At 47.9% G+C, this 25,590-nt stretch overlaps 1 protein-coding gene and 1 pseudogene across 2 annotated transcripts; both read right to left on the reverse strand.

Moving 5' to 3' along the window:
• Window positions 1–167: 167 nt before the first annotated feature.
• Window positions 168–16,981, reverse strand: P2RX4 (purinergic receptor P2X 4). 2 transcript variants are annotated; one of them, XM_060028015.1, is made up of 12 exons: window positions 16,731–16,981; window positions 12,644–12,791; window positions 9,604–9,675; window positions 9,415–9,487; window positions 8,868–8,964; window positions 4,954–5,034; window positions 4,708–4,849; window positions 4,475–4,611; window positions 1,956–2,049; window positions 1,772–1,837; window positions 1,336–1,431; window positions 168–836 (listed from the first exon to the last, which is right to left on the reverse strand). In XM_060028015.1, exons 1-12 carry the CDS (start codon window positions 16,862–16,864, stop codon window positions 810–812), a joined length of 1,167 nt encoding a protein of 388 aa, XP_059883998.1. In that variant the 5' UTR covers window positions 16,865–16,981; the 3' UTR covers window positions 168–809. The 2 variants fall into 2 exon arrangements, with proteins under 2 accessions (XP_059883998.1, XP_059883999.1); XM_060028016.1 differs by lacking the exon at window positions 4,954–5,034.
• A 6,577-nt stretch (window positions 16,982–23,558) lies between these two features.
• Window positions 23,559–24,144, reverse strand: LOC132436459 (myelin-associated neurite-outgrowth inhibitor-like; annotated as a pseudogene).
• Between the last annotated feature and the right edge of the window lie 1,446 nt (window positions 24,145–25,590).

The following is a 25,590-nucleotide window of genomic DNA, read 5'->3' on the forward strand; positions in this document are numbered from 1 at the left end:
ACAAACGGTACACCACAGAAAAAGAATCTCGTAAACTCTATAGGAACACAAGCTAACAAAGATCATACTTCTTAGGTTTTAAGAGAAGGTTAAAGTTGAAAAAAAAAAAAACCTAAGCTCCAGCAATAGACTGTTTCAGGAGCACAGTGAGCTGGGATAACAAATGGATTTACTGGTCCAAGTAAAGGGGAAGGAAGGAAAGTTCTAGCTCACGCTGTGAAACCACACAGAGATTAAGAAAATCATTTGTTTTAATGTTTGGTCCTCAGTCATCTCAATGTAGCTCTTCTCAAAGGAAAAACACTAGCTCCGCCTCATGACCTCGTGGTTGAAGCCTCGGGTGGGGGGAGGGGAACAGCAGCCTGGAAGTGCCGAAGAGCTACAAGCACAGCCAGGTGTCCCGCCTTCCTTATACAGTGCTTGAGTGGAGCTGCCGGGCCTTGGAGGACTGGGCCTGTCTCGAAGGGGGCTGGAGATGGAAGCTTCTGAGGAGACCCGGCCCTGGAGAAGTCCTCGGCCCTGTAGCCACAGCCACTTCACTGCCCTCGGGCCAGAGCTTGCCCCAGTGACCCCAAAGAGAAGGAACGGCAGAGGTGACCCAGCCACAGACAGGAGGTGACCAACGTGCGTAGTGGTTTACTACGCAAACCCTACACACCAGACATGGGAGCAGCTGGGCAACCCTGCAGTACTTGTGGAGACTGACTCAGAATCTGGAACTTCCTCTGGGGTGACATGGCAGGCAGCCTTTTCTCCCTCCTTGCTGTGCTCTGATGAGGGCCAAGGAGAGCCCAGGTGTGGGGTGGGCATCACTGGTCCGTCTCACTGCCAAGACCCTGCAAAGAACAATATGCTTATCGTCAGTTGATATGCTTATGGATACATGTGCACCGCCCTGTGCTGCCCGCAGGCAAGCCTGGACCATTTCGGGCAGGTGGGAATCGGGGACTTTCCCTGAGGACGTCTGGACAGCCCTTCACAACTGAGCGTATTCAGGTAGGTCCTAGGGGTCCCCAACCCCTCTTTCTCTTCAAGGCGAATTGAAGTAGAGTGTGGACAGAGGTTTTGGCATGATATCCATTATCATAACTAACCTGAGACATCACTGATTAAAATGAAGGCTAGATTTTAAAGAGTGAGTCCATTTGAAGAAAAGTATGAAGTAAAGGCTAGTATAGGTGGTCTAGAAATGGAGCAGATGACAAGAGTCGCATGTGACTGCGCGAGTGGACAACACACCTAGATGACCTAGGGGTTCTCACCGCTGGGACAAGAGGCAGGTGAGGTAGGCCGCTTGGGCCTTCCTGCCGGCTGGGAGCTCAGGAGGCGACCTACCCGCTCATAGTCTTCCACATATTTATATTTCTTCTCCCGATAGTAGTATCTTTTCTTCATGCAGTAGAGGACAATGACATCACACAGCACTGTTGCCTGAATGCAGCACAGGGCAAGAAAGAATGAGGCAGGATGCTGTGGCCCTATTATTCTGTGTGCGCCCCTTCCCACAAAGCCTGGGATCTTCCAAGGAAATGAAGGGCTCCTCCATCTCTCCGGGGGGAAAAGGTTAGGGCCCGAGGAGCGCTGTCTTGGAGAAGGGCAGGAGGAAGCAGGTGGGGATGGGGAAGGGAAATAAGCCTGGAGGGTCGAGCCTAGAAACAAGTCTGGGGTCAAGGGGAAGAACCAGGATGCCAGCAGAGGGTCTCAACTTGCAGTGCTGGGGGGGGTCACAGTCCCAGGCGGGTGGCCAGAGAGGTCTAAGTGAGCCACTCACCACCCCTAAGAGCGCCAAGCCAGAGCCAATGTTGATCATGGTGGGGATGATGTTAAATTTCCCAGCCTGCAGATGATGGGAGAAAAAGAAGTTGTGATAGGGGTGGGGAGAGGGCCCCTTGCCCCTGGCCGGCCCAGAAGAGGACCAGTGGGCTCTGAACGAGGGGAGCCGGCGGCCAGGCTACCTTTCCAAACACGATGATGTCGAATCGGATGCCATAGGCTTTGATGAGCGTGCGGCGCTCGGTGCCGGTCAGGTCGTTGTAGTACTTGGCAAACCTGGTAAAGAAGGCCAGGTTAGAGGGAAAAGGCACAGGGAGGCCTGAGACAGCCTCTGGGTCCTGCTGAGGGACGTCAGAGTGAACTCCCAAGGCCCTGGCGGAGTTGGCAATGGCTTAGGGCTCGCTCTGCCTACCGAACGAACCACACTCGAGCACCTCGGGGCTTCTCCAGGCTCATGTGAGCCACGCAGGAGGAGGGCTGGCCTGTTGAGGAGGAGGGCGCTGGGGCCTGCAGGGCAGAGCGTCTGGAATGCTGGCACAAGGGTGCACGGAGAGATCCCTCCTCTGTCATCACCCTCACTTCCTACGACTTAAAACGGAACTTCCTCCTCTGAAAGTCCTTCCTGATACAGCTGAGCCCCGCCTCTCTCAAGGAGACCCTGGCCACTAACAGAAGGTGGCCAGCCAGCAGTGATGGCCAAGTCTGCTTTGTGGGTGGGGGGACCGAGCATCTCAGCACTGGACATTTTTTGTATTAAAGAACCATTGATCCATCAATTGGATGAGTGGATAAACAAAATGTGTTATACCCACACCATGGAATATTATTTAGCCATAAAGAGAAGTACTGATAAATGCCACAACATGGATGAACCTGGAAAAAAACCATGATGCTAGGTGAAAGAAGCCAGTCGCAGAAGGCCACATATCGTATGAGTCCATTCCTATGAAAGTCAAGAATCGGCAAATTAGGTAGATTAGTGGTTGCCAGGGGTTGACGTAGCTGAAGGGATAGAGGGATACAGCTAAAGGGTCTGGGGTTTCTTTCTGAGGTGATGAAAATGTTCTGAAATTGACTGTGGTAACAGTTGCACAACTCTGTGAATATACTAAAAACAACTGAATTCTACACTTTAAATGGGTGAACTGTGTAGTATGTGAACTATATCTCAATAAAACCATTTATAAAGGACCACCAGGAGGGGGAATTCCCTGGCAGTCCAGTGGTTAGGACTCTGTGCTTCCACTGCAGGGGGCACAGGTTCAACCCCTGGTCGGGGAACTAAGATCCCACATGCAAAAATAGAACACGAAGGGGCATGCTGGGGGGAGAACCACTGAGACTGATACCATTTGCTGCCCGTGTTATACAGGGGATCCACCAGGAGCCTAAGCTGTGGCCTGAGATCTGTCTGGCCCACAACTTCATGCCGTGGTCCAGGCCCGGGGAACTCAGGTGGGGCCTGATGCTGGTGGAGGTCAGGGGGGTGGGTGTCCTTGTGAGGGTCCCATCGGCTTCTCTGTTCTGGGGTTCCAACCCAAGATTGAAGTTTTCCACAGTGGTTTCTACAAGAAACTGTGTAACCGTAGAGATAGAGCAATGCAAATCTGACTCCCTTACTAGGGAAAAATGCAAGGATCTGCCCTTCTATCAGTGAGCCAGATGGTTCACGAGGACAGCAGATGCTCTGTGCATTTGATTCCACACATCACCACTAGAGGGAGACAAGAGCAGCAAAAGAGCACCACTGACCCTACTTGGAAATAGGGTCTTTGCAGATGTAATTAGTTAAGATGCAGTCATACTGGATTAGGGTGGACCTCAAATCCAATATGACTGGTGTCCGTAAAAGAAGAGAGACAAAGGACAAAGGGACACAGGCACAGATGGGAGAAGGCCATGTGACGACAGAGGCAGAGACTGAGTAATGCACCTATGAACCAAGGACCACCAAGGATTGTCAGGAGCCACCAGAAGCTGGAAGAGGCAAGGAAGGAGCCTGGCCTGCTGACACACTGATTCTGGGCTTCCAGCCTCCAGAACTGTGAGAGAACAGATTCCTGCTGTTTCAAGCCACCCAGTTTGTGGTCATTTGTTACGGCAGCCCCAGGAATCCAATACACAGCACTTCTAGCAGGGAAATACCAGCAGAGGCCTTTCCTGAGGCTAAAACTTGTATCCCCTGCACCTTGGGAGATTCTGGGGGCCAGATCAACCGAGAAACCAATTCATGGATCAGGCCCCAGAGGCCTTTGGACTGGAGGACCACAGGCTCATCCACTCCTCAAAATTAGTGAGCAGAGGGACTTCCCTGGCGGTCCAGTGGTAAGGACTCCATGCTTCTGCTGCAGGAGGCCTGGGTTCAATCCCTGGTCGGGGAATTAAGATCCCACAAGTGCACAGCCAAAAAAAAAAAAGAAAAAAGACCCCAGCAGGGTCCTGGCTGAGGCTGGCCGGCCCAGGAAAGCTAAAGCAGACAGTCGTTCTTGAGGCAAGAAAAGGCGAGGAGGGCGCTCACAGGTCAGGATGCCACAGGGGCAAGGCCCTGCTTGGACCACTCTCCGTGGCACACGCCTCCCCACCTGCCCTTGGGGTGCCGCCTGAGTGCTGGTCTTGGGTGGGTGTGGAGGCCCCCACTGGGGAGTGATGCAACTACCATCACCCCCAGCACATGAGGAATGGGGCCCAAGCTCACACCCACCTGAAATTGTAGCCTGGGGACACGTTGTGGTCCACGTCCCGGGTGTCCAGGCGGCGGAAGGAATACCTGGGCAAGCAGAGGGAGGCGGCTCTGTCCAGGTTGCAGTCCCATTTGATCTGGATGCCCATGATGCCTCCCTGTGGGTTGCGAACAGACAGAGCGAGCTTTCCTCAGAGCCCATTCTAGAAGAAGATGTGTCAAAGACTGTTAGAAAAGCGAGGACCTACACCTACCTCAACAGCCATGTCCTGGAAGTTGTGCCCTGCGTTCTCCACTATTTTGCCAAGTCGGAATATGGGGCAGAAGGGATCTGTTTTAGCGTCATAAATGCACGTCTTGAGGTAGGTAGTGGTGATGTTGGGAAGGATATTCCTCCTAAAGTTGGGAGGAAGCAGAAAATAGGAGCAAGGACAACCTCAAAGAAGAGCCACAAGTTTCCCCAAGACACTGGCGAATTCACACAGCTGGCCGCCACTTACTTGCTGAAATTAAATTTGGGATACCAGATGTTGTTCTTAATCAAAAGAGTGAAGTTTTCTGCAGCCTTTAAAAAAGCAGGCCTGAAAAAAATTACAACGTATTGTTAACAAAAGTACAAACATATGTACACTCCTAATATACCTAGGTAATATTTTTTTTTTTGCGGTACACGGGCCTCTCACTGTCGTGGCCTCTCCCGTTGCGGAGCACAGGCTCTGGACGCGCAGGCTCAGCGGCCATGGCTCACGGGTCCAGCCGCTCCGCGGCATGTGGGATCTTCCCGGACCAGGGCACGAACCCGTGTCCCCTGCATCGGCAGGCGGACTCTCAACCACTGCGCCACCAGGGAAGCCCCCTAGGTAATATTTTTAAGTCGCATACCCATGTGTCTTACGATGTCACTTTGCCAAGAAGAAAGTAAAACATATCTCATCTTTTCTACTTTCCTCTGCATAAACACCAGGTCAAGAGAGGAGACTGCAAACCAAGGCTTCTGATTTCTTCCAGTCATGGAAGGGCAGGGCCTCTTCCTCAAGGCAGTGGGAATTTAAGAACCTGAGGAATAGCTAACGAAGGGCGGGAGGGGTGGTGCCTCGTGGCCTCACTAGAAATCACTCATCCGGCAGGTGCTGGGTTTCAGGACTTACCTCCCTCAGGTATTCTTGGGAATGCTCAACAGATCTGGTTTAAGAAGCAAAAGCAAAGGTGAATTCACCTACAGGCTTGACACAAAAAGTGCATGTCTGCTGTTGCACCACACCTTGGAAGTGCCACGTCAGCTCCTGCTGACTGTAGGAGTTGAATTTCCCAAGGGGACCCCACTGCTTTGGAGGGTTTCTTCAGGAGGATCTGGCACTGTAGACTGACTCCTCAGTGGTGGGGGGGGGGCCCTGACCCAGGTGGAAGCTTTTTGTTTGTTTGTTTGGCTGCACCACATGGCAGGCAGGATCTTAGTTCCCCCACCAGGGATCAAACCCGTGCCCCCTGCAGTGGAAGCGTGGAGTCTTGACCACTGGACCTCCAGGGAAGCCCCCCAGGTGGAATCTTTGAAGCTATAAAAAGCCTCAGCAGTCTTCCCCACCCTGAGAAAGGAGCAGGGCCAGTGATGAGGCCACACAACGTGGGGAGCTGAGCCTGCCGCTACCGCTGATAAAGACCTTGACCGAGGCACTTCTTTTGGGGCTTTGAATTCCCTCGTCCCTGTATCAAGGGGATGGACTGTATCAACGTTTCTCAAACTTCTGTCACTCCCTATACCGCTGTGTGCCTCATGTGCAATACTTGTCTTTAAGATTAACCCTCCTTTAAAAAAAAATTGAGGTGAAATTCAGAGAACATAAAATTAACCATTTTAAAGTATACAACTCAGGGCTTCCCTGGTGGCGCAGTGGTTGGGGGTCTGCCTGCTGACGCAGGGGATGCCGGTCCGGGAGGGTCCCGCGTGCCGCGGAGTGGCTGGGCGCGTGAGCCATGGCCGCTGGGCCTGCGCGTCCGGAGCCTGTGCTCTGCGGCGGGAGAGGCCACAACAGTGAGAGGCCCGCGTACTGCAAAAAAAAAAAAAATTCATAAAGTATACAATTCAGTGGCATGAAGCACATTCCAGTGTTATACAACCATCACCTCTATCTAGTTCAAGAACATCTTTATCACCCCGAAAGGAAACTGCTTGTTCGTCAAGCAGCTACTAGCCATTCTCCCCTCCCCTCAGCCTTCGGGAACCACCAACCTACTTTCTTTCTTTCTCTATGGATTTGTCTATTCTGGACATTTCATATGAATGGGATCAGACAGTATGTGACTTTTTTGTGTCTGGCTTCTTGCACTTAGCATGTTTTCGAGGTTCATCCCTGTGGTAGCCTGTGTCAGAGCTTTTTATTCATTCCTTTTTATGGCTCAATAACATTCCATTGTACGTGTTCACCACAATCTGTTGATGGACATTTGGGTTGTTTCCACCTTTAGGATCAACTCTTTTTTTTTTTTTTTTTTTACTGACATTCATTTTGAAGTAAAACTTTCCATCATGACCATAAAAAATATCGTTTGCCACAAGTTAGAGGTCATCGTTCAAATAAATATAACTAAGAACAATGTCATTACGAGCTGACATATTTTTGTCAGCCCAAGGTGTTGAGCCTGGGGCTTGTTCTCTGTGAGAAATGGAAATCAGCGAGGGACAGAGAGGTATTGAACACACTCCAGACCAGAATCTCCTCCTTGATATCAGCCAGGGGCTGAATAAGAGTGGAGATGGGAAGACCTTTCTCTCCATGTGACTCAGTGCTGAAATTTTTTGTATCAGTGTACACTTAAAAATCATCCTACACTGGATTAGATCTATAACAGCGCTGATATAGGCATACATATAGCTGATTCACTTCATTGTACAGGAGAAACTAACACAACATTGTAAAGCAATTACACTCCATTAAAAAAAAATACATAACAGCACTGTCCGGTGAAAATATACTGTGAGGCACAAACCACACTGTAATTTAAAATTTCCTAGTAGCTACATTAAAAAGTAAAAAGAGGGAATTCCCTGGCGGTCCTGTGGTTAGGACTCTGCACTTCCACTGCAGGGGGCGCTGGTTCCATCCCTGGTCAGGGAACTAAGATCCCACATGCTTCGCGGCCAAAAATAAAGTAAAAAGAAACAAGTGAAATGAGCTTTTCTGTAATAAGCCAATACATCTATAATGTTACTCCAACATGTAAACAACATAGAATGTTATTAATGAGATACTACTTTTTTTTTTTTAATAATAAGCCTTCAGAACCTGGAGTGTATTTTGCGCTGAGAGCTCATTTTGGACCCAGCTGCATTTCAAGTGCTCAGTAGCCACACATGGCCACCGGCTCCATAAAGTCCCTTCCAGCTCCAGAATGCTAGGATTCCTCGTCTTCTAGTATTTCCCTCCCTTGCCGGAGCTGTTGCCCTCAGCAATCCGCAGTCCTCACCATTCTCTTGTGTTGCGACACACCCAGGGTGAGGATCACATGGTTACCTGCTCCCGTAGGCTTATCTAGGCCTCAGTCTGAACGCTGAGAAAGGCCCCAGGTTGCCAGCAGTTCCGAGAGCTTACTTCTGACTCCACCCACTCACAGCACAGCTGATCGCAGTTCGAAAGAATGTTATTCTAGGCAACCTTGAACCTGCTCTAGTTTATAAAACACACTTTAACGGACATTAATAATTTTCCTGCCCAGCATCTGTACCTTTTTTCTGGTAACAGAACCCCACACTTCCTTTAAAAGCCACGCCTCCCCCACTCTCAACCTGTGTCATTCGGGTGGGTTTGACTCCCCGCTGAGCTAGGAAGGCACATGACCCAGGCCTGAGCCAGAAGCAAAGTCCATCCCCCAGCCACAGTGATGGGTTGGATGGGTTGACAGATGTGGCTGAAGCTGTGAAGATGGACAGGTCTAGAATCTTTACGGACAGCTGGGCAGGGGGACTAGGGACTATGCCATGGGTCCTGCAAACGAAGCCACCACGGAGGGAAGCAGAGCCAAGAGGTGGTGACTCGGATGCTGTCCTTCGAGCCCCAGGTCTAGCCATGCTGGGATCTCTGTGGTTAGTTGAACAACAAACCGCCCCCACTGTGCATGTGTGTGTGTGTGTGTGTGTGTGTACACACCCGTTTAAGGCCCTGAGAACTGCTTCCTGTCAGTTACTTGCAACTGACAGAGGCCTAACTAGCAATAAGTCACCTGCACTCTTATCCTGAGTGAAAAACACCGTGGCCCACTAGCTACTGAGGGCTGCTGCCTTGTGGTTGAGAACCACCAGCCCAGGGAAGCCTCACGCTACAGGCTGACACCAAGAGCACAAAGCCACAACTCCCCTGCCACCTCTCTCAGGCCCGAGACCCAGCATTTAGGACACTTCTGTCCCTTTGGCAGGACTCACGTTGGCACTTGTGCGTTATCCTCCACCGGGCACCAGGCTGCCACCTCGCATGTGTTCACGGTCTCATTGAACGGCACGCACCTTCCTGTCGCAACTCCTACAGGGGCGAGGGGCACCCAGGTCTATGGGGGTCTCCTACTTTCTACTTTGTGAGGCAGAGTAGAAACTCCACCATGTATCCTATGCAATCAATCTTGAGCTAGTCTAATTCTGGGATTTAGACAGCATCCAGAAATTCAAATTGGAGGAAAAGAGTTGTCTAAGTCCTAGCCACATCACTGCTTTGCCAACTGCAGGGCTGGGGTGGTGCAGAGCCACAGGACAGGGCAAGATCTGGGATGGCTTCTGGGGTGCAGATGACAGAGATAAATGTCGAGGGGGCCCCAGGACCCCAGTCTGGACACCAGGCTCTCCCAGGCTCGTGTGGGGGATTTCTCCATCCTGGAGATGTCCCTCTGAGAGGGGGCCCACGGGGGAGGCAGTTTGGTCGGGGGCTACCCTCCCCAGGCTAAGCATCTACTGTGGAGTCACAGCCACAGGTTTGTACCATTGCTGTGGGTGCTTGCAGAGCCAGCAGTACAGTTGGCATCGGATTCACACACGGTGGTCTCATCTGGAATCTGGAAAAAGAAGAACCAGTGAAAACAGGTTGCACATGGCCTGGTCCCACCCACAGTGGGACAGGCACAGAGAGGTGGGTATGAGACCCGAGGCTCTTCCCCAAGAAGCTGCCTACCTCAGGACAGAGGCCCTGGGTCTGGTTCATGGTGACGATCATGTTGGTCATGATGAAGAGGGAGTTTTCCTCCTGTAAAGCAGGCAGAGGGGAGAGAGTGCTGCATACTACCTGCAGAGGAGCCAGGCAGAGCCACAGGGAAGACCCTTTACTAGGACAGTGCCTTCACTTCCCCCCCGTGCCATGCAGAAAACAGTTAAAAACACTGATCTTAGGGTCTCCCATTCTCACCGATGAGAGTTATAACCTAACTGAAAACAGGGGCTCCAATACTTGCACACATGTTCACAGCAGCACCATTCACAATAGCCTAAAGGTGGAAACAACTCAGTGTCTATCAACGGATGGATGGATAAACAAATTGTGGTCCATACCCGTAAGGGAACATGACTCAGCCATAAAAAGGAATGAAGCACAGACCTGGCTACAATGTGGATGAACCTCAAAAACATGATGCTGAGTCCAAGAAGCCAGACACAAACGGCCACGTAGTGTATGATCCCATTGATGTGAAATGTACAGGATAGGCAAATCCAGGAACAGAGAGTAGATTAGTGGTTGTGAGGGGGTGAGGGAGAAGGTGGACAAGGGGATGATAGCTTAATGAGTGGGGGCTTTCCTTTTAGACTGATGAAAATGTTCTGCAACTAGACTGACGTGATGGTACACAACATCGTGAATGTGCTAGATGCCACTGGAGTTTTCATTCTGAACTGGTTAATACTGTGATACATGAATTTCACCTCAGGTTAAAAAAACATGTCTATACCCTGAAATGGTTCCTTAATAAAGCTTGACTTGAGGGAAAAGAGTCAATAAGTGCTCAGTATATCCTCTGCCAACCGGATTACCTCACAGGCGCAGAAACACAAGACCTCAGAGGTCTCAAGTTAGGCTGGTTCTCTTTCCTAACAGGAACTAAAATAAATACATAAAACATTCTATACAGAAGGCCCAATCAGGGCTCGCCATTGACACTTCTCCTTTTTTTTCTTTATTTTATTTTTGTTTGTGTTGGGTGTTCGTTGCTGCGCGTGGGCTTTCTCTAGTTGCGGCGAGCAGGGGCTACTCTTGGCTGCGGTGCACGGGCTTCTCACTGCAGTGGCTTCTCTTGTTGTGGAGCATGGGCTCTAGGCGCGCGGGCTTCAGTAGTTGTGGCTCGCAGGCTCTAGAGCGCAGGCTCAGTAGTTGTGGCGCACGGGCTTAGTTGCTCTGCGGCATGTGGGATCTTCCCGGACCAGGGCTTGAACCCTGGTGCATTGGCAGACGGATTCTTAACCACTGCACTACCAGGGAAGCCTGACACTTCTCCTTTTGAGAAGGTTCTGTGTTCTCCTCCTAAGTGTGAAGGTGCCAAATGGTTGATTTAAAGTTTCTGGAGAGCAATTCACTTGGGGATGAGACTGAAGAATTGCTAACAGTGACCTCCCAGTACAAGGAAAAAAAGACAAAGACCCTGCAAATTCTAGTTGGACCTCCTCCTTATTGGGCGCTGGTGCTCTAAAATGAAATGCTCTGAACATTTCATACTCCTGAGAAGAGCAGTCAGTGCTGGGAGCCATCAGGGAAACTCAGGGACCAAAGGGTCTGTAGACATCTCCACTCCCAGGTCTGATAAGGTGGTAGACGCTCTGGGAATAGTTGGCATCTTTCAAAGACAGACCTGGAACAAAGCATGTAGGGAAATGAGGAAATGGCCGCAGGAGGGGGCATGAGAATGTGGTAGGAGGCCCGGGTCAGGCGCCCCAGCAGGCTCCCGTGTTCCATATGTAGACACACTGCTTGCTTGGTGTTTACAGAAGGCTGTTCCTGCGTCTCTCCGGAGTTAGACCTGAACAAGTCAGTGTGGTTTACTTTTTGTTTCCTATTTCTTATCTATTTTAAGTTTAGGGAAATTTCAGTCTGGAGATGAGCCGAGTAGATGCGGTGCAAATACATGTTTGTGTTCCATCTTTGGAGGAGCAGGATATCGTGAAAGCTCATGAAGAGAGCCGTGTGGGACTCACACGGCCCCCGGCTCCGATCCGAGTTGGAAGGCAGAGCTGCTGTGTGCTCCTTTCCACTGAGGGGCAGAAGCAGGGGGCCATACCCTTCTGTGGGTCCAGTAAACAGACGGAGTGTGATATTCCGAGCCTGCCAGGACGAGGCCGTGGCTTCGTAGGAAGCAGAGGTCTCTCTGTAGAGACAGGTGCATGCCAACAGCACCAGCTTCCTCCAGCAAACTATGAGTCCCCTGTTCCATTTGACCTTTATGGCTTATTAGCTCTGATTTCTCTCTGGGCACCCCACGAGAGCCTTCTCTTGAGAAGGCAGAGGGAAAATGAACACACTTGAAGAGAGAGTTTCTGAAGTCCTTGCTCTGAGCCAAGAGCTGGCAGCTTATCTGCATGTGGCCACCCCAGTCACCCTAGCACGTGGGCCATCTGGAGGGATATGTGGGGTTTGACTGTGGATCAGAGCCATTATCATGGTTAAAGAGAGTCAATATTTAACTTGGAGCTTTGTGGATTAACAGACGGGAGACTAGGATGCTGCATCAAACAGTTTCTTCCCTCCCCTGTGTTCCTGATGGAATCCTATATGGGTATGGCTGTTTCCTTCTTCTTTGGCTTTGGGTCTCTACGGGCTGTTAAAGTTTGTACGCTGTCTGAAAAGATTTACCTTGTGGGTTTACAACAGTAAAGCAAACCACAAAATGTGGAAAGGTGATAGTTCCACCTGCATTTTTCCCAGGATTTAAAACGTGCTTTTCTACTTTTCAAGTCCGGTGACAGACTCAGATGTCCATATGGAAAGCTTCCTCTGTTTAAGCCAGCCATGTTTTAGGGCTGAAGAAACGTAGCTGATTGAATATTACCTGTTAGACCCTAAGCCAAAAAGAGGTCTGTCTGCACTGCTCTCTTGGACTAAAACCATCAGTCTGGGCATTGGTGATGTTAGAACTCTGGGCATGCCAATCACTAATCAAGAGTGCAAAGGTGAAGGGAAAGCAGCTAACTAGAGGCTTGAGCTTTAGACAGAGACACAGTGGGAGGCTTACCTGAGCTGGAATCACATAATCGGCCACATCCCAGATCCGGAATCCAAGTTTAGAAGTATTGGTCGTGGTTACACCCTTGGCTTTGGCAGTAACAGAGCTGACCACAGAGTCCATTTCCTGGTAGCCCTTTTCCCACACAAACACCCAGCTACAAAATAAAACAGGTCTCTTAAATTGCCATTAGGATTGCATGAATTTGAGTTAATGCTAGGGAGCCTCTGGTAGCCAGAGGCTGAAAGTATGATGTTTACTAGTTGTGACTTTGCAAAAGCTGCTTAACTTTGTAACTTAGTGCAGTGATCAGCACAAAGAATATGCTCAGTGAATGCTGTCTTTATTACTAGGTATTTGAACACTTTCAATGCACTATGACCCGCAGAATTACCATGAGATAATAGAAATTATGATAATGATAGTTACCATTTGAATGTCTTTAGGTGCCAGGTACTGATCTAAGCTCTTTATGTGTATTAACTAATTTAATACTGACCACTTTATAAGGCAGGTGTCATTATTCTTCTCCATTTTACAGAGGAGAAAACTGTAATTCAGAGAGGTTAAGTCACTTGCCCAAGGTCACACAGGTAGTGAATGGCAGAGTCAGCATTTGAACTCAAGCTTTTTGCTTTCGAAGTCTCCTTTCTTGCCCTCTATGCTATATATGCCCTCTAGAAAGGAGAATCATATCTTTTAAGTAAATGTATAATAGTTTCTTACTTTTTCTCTAAGAATTCAGGTCACATGTATGTTTCTCTCCTCTGAAGTGGAGACTTCACTACCAGCCTGAATAATTAAAAATCTGAAGGCATTGGTGCATAGTGGTTAGGACACTGGAACAGACTGAAGCCAGCCTATCTCAGTTCATCACTCACTAGGCATAAATTTGGCCAAGCTGCTTAACCTCTCTGTGCCTGTTTTTCCCATCTATACAACGGGAATGATAACAAGACTTCACAGGATTGTTGTGACGTTACGTGAGTTAATGCATGTCAAATGCTTGGAACAATGTTTGTGAGCCATTATCAGCAGACTGAAATTGGCCACAATGGGAGCATTTACACCGTGGAAATTGGCCAGTACTACAAATCAGAACTCCTCCCCATCAGAGCTGTTGTTAAACATCAATAGTGACTACTATTGTTGTAATTTCTAGAGTCAAGAAATACTACTAGCATCCCTCTCCCCTCCTTATAAGCTCTAGGTGCTGAGACTTCAGAAATTTGCTTATTTGGTTACTTATTGTCTGAGTAGTCTCCAAGTTCACTACCCATCTTAGAGATGGGCTTTTTCCCTAAGAAGTCCTCTTCTTCAGGATTTCTAGGAATTCAGCTGCAGTATAAGCTTCCATTTAATTCTAGTCAGACACAGAGAAGCTTAGAGCAGGGTCACTATTACTTTACCACCAAGTATAGTCATCCCTTGGTATCCATAGGGGATTGGTTCCAGGACCCCTGGGGATACCAAAAACCACGGATGCACAAGACCCTTATATAAAATGGCATAGTATTTGCATGTAACCTATGCACATCCTCCCCTATACTTTAAATCATCTCTAGGTTACCTATAATATCTAATACAAAGTAAATGCCATGTAAATAGTTGTAAATACGATGTAAATGCTATGTAAAAATAGTTGCTGGCAAGTGACAAATTCAAGTTTTGCTTTCTGGAACTTTCTGGAATTTTTTTTTTAATATCTTTTATCTATGGTTGGTTGAATCTGTGGCTGCAGAACCTGAGGATACAGAGGGCTGACTGGATAGTGAGTTGCTAAGTCAGAGACACATGGTTTCATCTCAATCAGTATGTAAATAACTATTACCTCATCCTGTGACTGATAATACAATTAGATAACTGAGAAGTGTTCAGTCTCTCTCTTTTTTTTTTTTTTGGCCATGCAGCACACAGGATCTTAGTTCCCCGACCAGGGATTGAACCCATGCCCCCTGCATTGGAAGTGCAGAGTCTTAACCACTGGACCACCAGGAAAGTCCTGTTCAGTCTCTTTTTGAGGAAGGATTACCTTTGATCAGTACTGGAAAAGAGACCACAATTTCACCAAGATGAATTGAATCAGAAAGTTAAGAGATGAGGTTTTTTAAAATTTTTCTTAAAAGCCCTAAATTCAGATCCTGAGTCAGATCTGATCACAGCAAGATGTATAAAAGCAAAGCATTTACTGCTTAAAAAATCCTCATGATCAAGGCAGACAACACTCCATAGGAATCCTATAAAGCTGCACTGCCCAACAGAAATACAACGCGAATCATGTAATTTCAACATTTCTCGTAGCCATGTTAAAAATTAAAAAGTAACAGGTAAAATTAATTTCAATGATATGTTTTATGTAACTCAACATATCCAATATATGTTAATGCTATCAATATAAGATGTATTAATATGATATTTAATTGTTTTTTGTACTATGTCCTCGAAATCTGGCGTGCATTGTACAGTGATTGCACATCTCAATTTGGAGTAGGGGTGTTTCAAATGCTCAACAGTTTCATGTGACTCCTGGCTACCATACTGCAGATATACTGTATGCAGTCTAGAACTTTACAGATACCCTAGATACCTAGAAGTAGATGTAAACTGATTCTCCTACGAGCAGCAAAAGCCAAAAGGAAAAAGCTGCCTGACAGCTCCTGATTCCAAATGCTTCAGGTCCAACCCAGCAATATGAGTTTAGTTAACCAGCTTGTAGTGGGTCTCGAAGTTTAAGGGTGCATCACAATCACTGGGGGGCAAGGAGTTGGTTGTGATGGTACTTAATGTGACTTAGAGTCCAAACCTGGGGGTAGGCCAGGTGGTTCTGATGCAGAGTTCATACCTGGAAAGCCCTTTTACTGACTACTGTCAGTACCTACTGCTGCTGCACTGATAGATGGTAGAAGCCAAACCTGCCAGATCATGGGGATTCCCTTAGGCAGTGTTAACAGATTCCAAGTCCCACCCCAGGGTGGGGGGGGGGGGGAGGGGGGGATGGTGTCCTGTTACCTTTAAACAATTCCTCAGATGAGTCCTTCATGTTCAGGTAGGTTTGGGAAACACTAGGACACTGGTTCCCAAAATTTGCTGCACATTAGAATCACCTGGGGAGTTGGTCATACTCTACAGCACTTGAATCAGAAAGTCTGGGTCTGAGAGCCAGCAGTCAGTATTTTTTAAAGATTCTCAAATAGCTCTATGTGCAGTTTGGGGAACACTGTATTAGGCCTTTTAAGAAAAACAAAAACAAACAAACAACCCCCCCCCCACGATGCAGCAGGTAACATCTGTCAGCTCAGCAGCTGTAGACACCATAACATCCCAGGTGAACCTTGAAAGCGGGCCCAGTTGGTAAATCAATTTCCACCTCCTCTCGAGTTTTATTACATTGTAAGGGTGCATCAATTAAAATTAAGCACTAGGTGAGGACTGATGGTGGAGGGACATATAAGCAAAGAGGGCAGCATGCGGAACGATAAGTCTAAAGCAGGTGCCTATACCAAAAACTCCAACAATCCCATAAAAGGAAGGAACTGAACTTAAGTGATTTTTGAAAGTGTGACCTCTCTATTATCTTGGGTTACCATATTGATGCTCAAAGGAAAGGACAGGAAGCCACAGACCCAAAAGGAACCAAGTGGAAATCCCAAACCTTGGTTTCTGTCAGCAGATCATCAGAATGGGAAGTGAAGAGCAAAGAGTGAGTCATTTAGGGCAAAGCCCTCCCACCCCCAGCCAAAGGACATCATGGAGCAAGTCAGAAGGGACAGGAAGCATGAATGGCGAGGATGAAGATCTAGCTAGGCTTTGCCTTCAAGACACAACATCAAAGCAGCCTCTGGACCCAGAGCTGGCACAGAGCCCGTCCCTCTGGTGGCTAGGGTCGGGGGTGGAGGGTTGGGGGAGTAGGGATGTATCCCTGGCTTCGGGCCGCTGTCCCCTGGACCCCACCTGGAGGGCGCTCGCGGGGCTCGGCCGAGGACCTAGGCCAGAATGAGCAGGTGCGTGGCCGGGACCCAGAAGGGGCAGTTCCCGGCCGTCGGATCACACCCTGTCCCCGGGACCCCTCAGGGTCTTCGCCCGCGGCCGCGCTCACCCGATGACGTAGGCCAGGATGAGCAGCTGCACCGCCCTGTTCATGAGCCCCACTTTACGGCTGCGGATGAGCACGATGCGCGGCGTGTCGTACTCGAACAGGAAGGCCGCCAGCACCGCGCAGCAGCCCGCCATGGCTAGCGCTCCGCCGCCGCCGCGCCGCCCGGTTCCGCGCTCTGGACCCGGTAGCCTGACCCGCCGCCGCTCCCCCGCACTGGAGCCCCGCCCGGCGTGGCCGTTCGTGGGGGAGGGCCCGGAAGGAGGCGGTGCTGACCCTCGGGGGACTGGGCCGGGCGAAAGGCGTGACCTCCCCCTCGGGTACGAGTGCCGCGCCGCCTCAGGAGGGCTGGGGGAGAGCGACCCCCTCGGAGGGAATGGGGCCTGGGGGAGGGGGTGACCTCGTTGGGAACGAATGACCCCCTCTGGAGAGGGACGGGGGAATAATGACCCTCCCCCCCAGAGGGACTGATGGAACGAGCGACTCCCCCTCAAGGGGGGTGGGCTCTACGGGGATGGGATGACCTCTCCTTCAGGAACGAATGACCCCATGAGGAGGACCAGGGAGGACCGGTGACGCTCAGGGGAGATAGAGCCCTCAAGGAGAGAGTGACCTCCCCCTTGGGAAGGAGATACCCCTCCCAGGGGCGGGAGAGGTAATGAGCGACCCCCGTGGGTGTCTAGGAGTGAGCTGGGGGCGGGGTGGGGCGAGGCGAGGCGCTGGGGGCAGCTTAGGGGAAAGAGCAGCCTCTCTCCTGCAGGCTCCAATGGGGGGCAGCGCTGCCTTCTCGCTGCAGGAGGGAAAGCCTAAATACCCGGTACCCTAGGGACCCTTGGCTGGAGCCACACACGCTGCAAAATAGCCCTCTTAGAATTGAAGCTAGGTCACATACCTACTCCCATTCCGATGCTTCCTTAGTTGTAGGACGGGAGGAAGCAGCCTGAGCCTGGTGAGGGATTTCTGTGACCATCCTTTGAACTGAGGAAGTTTTATCACAACTTTAGGGAGAATTGGAAAATAGAGGGAAAGTGGAGGAAACACCCACAGTTGCACCACCTGAACATAATTTTCCACGTGTGTTCATTCCCTTCAGGTATGTTATCATAGGTATGTTTTATATTTAGTTTCATTCATTCATTCAACAAGTGTTAATAAACACCTTCCGTACCAGGCACTGTCTAGTGAACAGAACAAACCCAAACATTCTGCCTTCATGGAGTATAAATTCTAGCAGATAATTGTGTATACGTTTTTAATTTGTAAGCATAGTCAGTGATGGTACTTTTCAATTCCTGATTCACACTACATGTTTTCCATGTTACTGCAGACTTGTCATAATGATAATTTTAATCGATGGATTGTTTCTTCAGTTAGGGATGGTTTCCTTAACCGCTGTCATCTGATTGCTTCCAGTTTGTGGATCCTATGCATAATCTTTAACACACCATTTTAGGTCTTTTCCCGGAAGTGAGATTCCTAAGCCACACGACCTTGTTTTTACAAATATAAGAAGGTGAATAATAATAAAATTTGAGGAAGACAGTATCTGCCTCTGGAGATGGACTTGTCATGTTAACAGGAGGAATAGAGCTGCCACCTTCCTCAGTTCAAAATGGTCCCAGGAAAAGGTGGTGACAGTTTAAGTGGGATTTTATTCATTCTTTGACAGGTATTTACTGAGTGCCTGTTGTGTGCTTAACAGTGTTCTAGATGCTAGGCATATGAGGGTGAACAGACAGATAAAGTCTCTGCCAAAATGGAGCTTTGTGTAATTGGGGGGACTTAAATTCTATGTAGAAAAGAAAAACCCAGTCACTAAATTCTCATTGGAAAGAAACTTAAAAATACATTTCCTTAAGAGTCAAAACACATTTACAGCTCTCGTGAATACTTACCCCATAGTAATGAGATGGTCCTGGCCTTACAGATCTTGAATTTAAATGGTTTGTTTGTGTTTTTGAACAAAGTCAGTTAAGAGAAATGTACAAATAAAAGTTTTTGTTAGTGCCTAGTTGGTAGTGTAACCTTAGGCCCAACCAGAGAAGCTGATCCTGAAAAATGATTAGGAAAAAAAAAATTGTTTCATTTACACTCTTGCCCTGAGTTTATCTCTTTAAAAACAGCTCTCTTGAGGCATAATTGACATACAGTAAGCTGCACATATTTAAATTATACAATTTTATAAGTTTGACATAGGTACACACCCATGAAACCATCAGCACAATTAAGATAGTGAATATATCCAGTGCACTAGCTAGAGTAATCTTAGTTTATAAAGTAAAAGTGACTGCTGATTACAGTTGGGATTTTTCACATAATCTTTTTTTTTTTGCAACACAAGTCAATCTTTATTGAAAATTGCAGTATTAATACATAACAATTCTTGTTAAAATAAATGTGCTTTTAAGCATTTTAAGTCTGAGCTTATCTACTCATCAGATTGCATAAAAAAATAGCATGAATTTACACATAATGTAATTGGCTCAGGATGGATGTTCCTTTGTATTGATTGACACCTGGAGTTCAGTGCAGAGGTGAGGGGTGCCTTTAACACTGGCTTAAGTTTTAAAAAAGTACTATGAGAATGGTCTAAAAAAAAAAAAAGCGGTATTCAAAAATCATTAAAAAAAAAAAAAAAGGAACCATTTCCTAGTCAGTAACAGTGGCTCCCTGGGGTCTCTCTTGAGTGGCCATCACAGTAACCCCACCAGGAACACATGAGAGCTGGCCTCAGGTCCAGCCCAATTATTCTACTGACTACTGGTCTCCACGAGGAGCTATAGGAGACTCCAATAGGGCTCAGGAGACCAAGATAAGACACTTGTCATATCCAGCACACCAATCCTGGGAGCACAGCATCCCCTGAAGCTCACTGCAGGCTCCCTGCACAGAGATGCCAGCCTCTCCTTGGTCTCCCTGTCCCAAGTGACTTGACATTGGTCCTGGGGATTCAAATAAGATTACTCCAGAGGTTTTCTGTTCTTCAAGTGAATAGGGTGGGAAAAGAGGCAAATCCTCTGAAACATGTAAGATCAACTCTGCAACTTTCTATCTGAAAAGATCAGACCCTCCTCTGCAGCGTGTCCTCTGCAGGCTCCTTTCAGAAAGCTCAGGTTGAGCAATAAACAGCTCAGGAGAAAAAAACACACCATCATTTGAAACGTACTAGAGAGGAGAGTCACACAGTCCACCCTTCCCCTATGCCAACCACTCCTTTCTAGAGACACACCCCGTCCTTAGAAAGCACCAAGAGAAGAACCAGAAGCTGTACCCCACCTCAAGCCCCACACCCTTAAGCCTGCCCTTGCACAGCCAGAGGATGTCAGACAGGCGTCCTGTCCCATCTGGGCAATGCCCAGGCTGGCAAGAACTGGGGCGTCCAGCTGTTAGCTGCCAGATAGGGAGAAGGTGACCCAACTGGTTGGAGTAATCCTCTTTCCAAATGTTTACAAAGGACAGGTGAAGAATTCTGAGTTTCCTTCTTAAAAAGCAGGCCCCAATACTGATGCGTCTGGTGCCTGCCATCCTTTCTCCACCTGCTGGCAGGACAGCACTACCAGAGATTAGTATATCCCAAGCCCCAAGAATCTATTTCCTCTTGTTTGAAGTGCTGATGCCAGCAGATGGAGAGAGGCACTGCATGCCCAGCTTGGGAAGGGCAGGGCGAGTACCAAGTACCAACCAGGTGTCCAGCCCATGGCCCAGGACCACCCTCAGCTCCTGTAAATACTACATTTGCATAGCACTGAAGAAACAGAGTCATATAATACAACTGGTAGGCCTAATAACTAAACCAACAAGAATGTTGAGAAAAGATCAAACACAAGAGACAAAAGATTCTGGAAGCGCTTCTGTGCTTATCACCACGATGGCCCTGGCCCTGATGCTGGCCTCAGTTCTCAGAGGCAGCAAGCTGATGGGACCATCACTCATCGTGAAACGTTCAGTCACCTGGCCCAGATCCAAACAGGGTTTCCCTAAGCAGAGAAACATACCTTCTAAACCTTAGGGGAAGGCTGTAGAACAAAAATTTTTAAAAATGTCCATGATGATATCTATGTTTATAGGAATTAGTTCCTTTATTTGCCTGTCTCAGCTTCTAAAATAACTGTAATTTAGCTGAAAGACTCTCAAATTAGGAATGTCACATATAAAAAATGCAAAATTTCTCTGAATGTTCTACTATTGTGCTTAGGATATCAAATTATGCAACTTTATAACAGAAACTGTATTCCTTAATTTTACTGGAGCTAAATGCTAAAATTACAACATATGATAGTTTTGTTACTATTCATTATATCCAGATTCTTACCTGCTAGACAAGATCTACCTTTCACATTGATAACTGATGCCCCGATAGTTTCAAAATTGAAAAGATCTCCACAGAGATGTATTCCATAATGCAAAAGTATGATGAAGTCTCCCAACTCAACTTCACAAAAGGGAAACAAGATTTTTTTAGAAATTACAGGGGGGAAAGTGTTTATAAAGCTGATATAAATGGGGAGAAAACGCAACCCACTCTTTTCTTTCTCTTGAAAACACCATTTAATTCAGTGCTCGTGAAAACATTCACCCTGTGTGTGCCAAGTCTCAGGCAAGCTGGAAGAAACAGCCTATATAATTTCTCATAACTTCCTCCTGAATTCAAATGACTCCAACCCTTGCAGGTAGTCGCATGTGTGTATCTGTTTATGTGCACTCTGTTTGGGACTTTTAAAAAACATATACTAAAATCATATTTTCTCCTAACTTATTACACTAAACTGGGGAAACCGCTTCTCTGTTACTGGATCAGTTCAGGCCCTGGAGAACATATCGATATTACAAACCGCCCGCTACACAGGTGGAATTACCAACAAAGAGTTGAAGAAGTTGACACTGTGTCTGGGGTAAATGGCTGCCACACACACACACACACACACACACACACACACACACACACACACACACGAGTACACACAAAGGTAGGTTAAGTGCTCTTGAAGCAATTTAAAGTACTTATTAGTAAACACACTATGTTATAGACATTAGAAATAAATCTTCTGTTTACAATGATCCATGCAAAGATATTCCTAAATTTCTTATAAAATAAGATGCGAAAAATAAAATTATGAAGAGTACTCACTATAAAAAATAAGGTTACCAAAGGCTCAGGGGTCAGGTATCCCACTCACCATCCGGGGCTGAATGCCACCCCAGTGCCGGAGCCCTGACCAGCTGCCGGAGCCGTAAGGAGAGTAAGGTGCCCTCCCCACCTGAGGCCCACAGCTCTTGAAATGACGTTGGGGTGACAGACTGCTGACAGACCGCTGAAAGGGAACAACCCTCACCCCCCACCCCCTCTGACTTCATCTGAGGACAGACCCACACACACACCCATCGATACAAGTTGGGCACATTTAGGCAAAAAATCCTCTTGGTTTCTTATGTACAATATTCAGATTTTAAACACAAAATCCTTTCTGTAATAAGTTCTGGCAGGCAAACACGTTCTAATGCTGCCTGGCCCTTTGCTGTCCACACGTGCTTTGTGCTGAGTGTCCCCAGCCGCAAGAAGATATGGCCAAAGGGGCTCACAGACAACAGGCGCCAGCCCTTTCCTCACACCTCCCCACAGCCATCTCCATGAGCGCCCTCCAGATGGTCTCGGAGGACAAGTCCCCATCGACTGCATGGGCTGAAACACAGCCACAGCCCTGCCTCTCTACAAGGAACAATCAATATCCAATAAAGTTTTGTTCCCTTTTAAAAGTTCTTAAATATACAACTTTCTTCATAACACACAGCTGAATGAAGTCTTTGCCCTTCCTTGTGGGAGGGAGAACAACAATGCCTACATATGTTTTCAGGTGACTCAGACATTTCCCCCGAGGGGGCAGGGGAAAGGAATGATTTTTCTAAGCTAAATAAAGGAGAGGCCAATACCTCCTCCAAGTGTGGCTGGTTCTCTTTCACATATCTTCCATCCCAGGAAAATAATTTCGCTCTACATAGGACTTTTCCATTAAACATATAGAAAGCATCATCTCTATCTGTAAGAGATTTGTAATGAAAATTTAGAGAAAATTGCTTTGCTGATACATAAACCACCTTTTGTCCCTAACTGGATTCATGGTAATCCCTAAGGACATCCACATCACACTGACCCCACAAGCCTAAATGGAGAGAAAGCCATTAACCTGGCTGCACCCCAAGCAGCGGTGGCCTCCCCACACTCTCCCTGTCCCTGCAACTCTCTCCCAGTGCAGTCCGTGCAAAAGGAACAGATGGGTGGAAAGTAGAAGTCCATGTTTCCAATTGGCAACCCACGTCAACACCAAAAGGCTGAAGAATCATCAAAGAGATTTCAGATGCTCTATGAAGAAATTCACTTTAACACTTATAACTTTAAGACTTTGCATACATTACAAGAGTGCATTGATGATACAAGTTGTAAAATACTTTTCCATTCCTTTGGATTTTGCATATGATGGTTCTGCATCAGTCACTGCAGGTAGATGGAACAAGCTTTGTTTTTGTGTTGTTTTTCTTTAAACATGCATTCAGCTAGATATGATTCAGAATAGATTAATACTCCCATTTTTTCATTACAGTTAGCTAAAAAATTGCCTGGCAGCCCACCAAACAGGATTTGCTTTAAGACCAACCCACAGAGTCAGTTGGAGACTGAGGGCGCTGGGACCTGCTGGGCCGGCCGTAGAAGTGTTTAGCTAAGTATCGAGAGCATTAAGAATAAAGTCCTGGTTGGAGGCCCAAGGCCTGCAGCACCAGCTGTGGAACCTCCACGATGTGACTGCACAGCTCCATCCGAAAACGTTTGCAGGGTGATCACCACTGAGGGGCCACATAGCTGTAGGTGGGTGTTCCTGGGGCCCGATAAGTGGGCACAGTGATGGGGTGGGGGGCGACAGGAGTTGGGGAGTGGGCGGCCAGTCAGCAAGGTAGCCGCTGACATGGCTATAGTGGTCCCCGCCACCGTGCCCATGGTGACCCCGTTGCCTCTAGGCAGAGGGATGGGAGCAGGAGACACCGTCGCTGGCATGCTGTTGGGCTGCACCACTGTGGTGTGGTGGATGACGTGACGGGGCTGCATACAGGGGCTGGGGGTAGTACGTGCCTTGCTGTGCGTGCGCGCTCTGCTGGGGGTAGGCACTTCGCAAGGGGTGTCCAGCGGTCTGGTAGGGGTTAGGGAGGAGGAGTACGGTGGCACCGCCCCGCTGGTGGGGGAACAGGACACTTTGTAAGGTGTGCCAGGAGTGTAACCTGTTTGGAAGGTAGGATTCGCTCCAGAGTACGTGTTGGGGGAATAGGCAGGAGACGCTGCGTAACCCATGGGGAAACCAGCTGGATATCCAATTTCTTTGGCATTTGCATAGGGAAGCGCAGAAGAACCCGGGCTATAAACAGGATTCATGATTTCAAGAACGCGCCGCGGCGGCGGCGGCCTGGGCCTCACTGACCAGCGCTCGCTGGCCCGGGGCGGGCTCGGCGAGGGGCGCGCGCCGCGGAGGCCTGCTCCGATGCGCGGCTGAGCCGCGAGGCCCAGGTTGCCGCCGCCACCTCCCCGGTCCGCGTTCCCCCTCGCCCAGCTCGGCCCGGCCCGCCTCTTCGCAGCCCGCGCTCCCTGCCGACGCTGCGCAGTCGCCCTTCACATAATCTTAATCACATTCAGTTGCGTACTGTATGCTTGGCTGAGTGTAGTCAGCTATTGAGCAACTCTGGGAATTTAGCTTAAAAAAAAAAACGCCAAGGCTTTTAGTAAAGACGTTAAGACAACTCAACAAGGAAAGAATAGTCTTTTCAACAAATGGTGCTGGAACAACTGGATATCCACATGCAAATGATGAAGTTGGATCCCTACCTCTTACCATATATGAGAATTAACTCAAAATGGATCAAAGACCTAAATGCAAGAGTTAAAACTATGAGTCATATGAAGACATAAGTGTAAATCTTTGTGACCTTGAATTAGGCAGTGGTTTTATAGATATGACACCTGAAGTTCAGGTGACGAAAGAAAAAAAGTAGATAAATTGGACTTCATCAAAATTTAAAACTTTTGTGCATCAAAGGCCACTATTGAGAAAAAGAAGACAACCCACAGAATGGGAAAAATCATATATCTGAGAAGGGTCTAGAATCTTAAAGAGTTCTTTAACTCTTATAACTTATCCGTAAAATGACAACCCAACGATAAATGGGCAAAAGGTTTGAACAGACATTTCTACAAAGCAGATACACTAAATGTCAATAAGGATATGAAAAGATGTTGAATATCATTGGTCACTAGGGAAATGCAAATCAAAATCACAGTGAGTTACCACTGCATCCCACTAGCATGGGTATAATCAAAACAATCGACCATCAAAAAGATGGCAAAGCTGGAGAAATTGGAGTATTCATATACTGCTGGTGGGAAAGTAAAATGGTGCAGCTGCTTTAACAAAACATTTTGGGGCATCCCTGGTGGCACAGTGGTTAAGAATTCGCCTGCCAATGCAGGAGACACAGGTTCAAGCCCTGGTCCAGGAAGATCCCACATGCTGCATAGCAACTAAGCCCGTGTGCCACAACTACTGAGCCTGTGCTGTAGAGCCCGCAAGCCACAACTACTGAGCCCACGTGCCACAACTACTGAAGCCCTCGCTCCTAGAGCCTGTGCTCCACAACAAGAGAAGCCACTGCAATAAGAAGCCTGTGCACCACAGCAAAGGGTAGCCCCTGCTCAACGCAATTAGAGGAAGCCCGCCCGCAGCAACAAAGACCCAACGCAGCCATAAATAAATAAATAAATAAAAATTTTAAAAGATACGTTCACGTAAAAACTTGTACATGAATGTTCGTAGTAGCATTATTCATA

The sequence above is a fragment of the Delphinus delphis genome, chromosome 13 (assembly GCF_949987515.2).
Source record: "Delphinus delphis chromosome 13, mDelDel1.2, whole genome shotgun sequence".
NCBI lineage: Eukaryota > Metazoa > Chordata > Mammalia > Artiodactyla > Delphinidae > Delphinus > Delphinus delphis.

What these genes read in the sequence shown, in the direction of transcription:
- P2RX4 (XM_060028015.1), bottom strand. Translation starts at nt 16,864, where the DNA reads ATGGCGGGCTGCTGCGCGGTGCTGGCGGCCTTCCTGTTCGAGTACGAC. An exon ending in ATTATGTGATTCCAGCTCAG is followed by an intron (nt 9,676 to 12,643) that starts GTAAGCCTCCCA and finishes CCTGCTTTACAG; the next exon opens with GAGGAAAACTCCCTCTTCAT. An exon ending in TCCAGGACATGGCTGTTGAG is followed by an intron (nt 4,612 to 4,707) that starts GTAGGTGTAGGT and finishes CGCAACCCACAG; the next exon opens with GGAGGCATCATGGGCATCCA.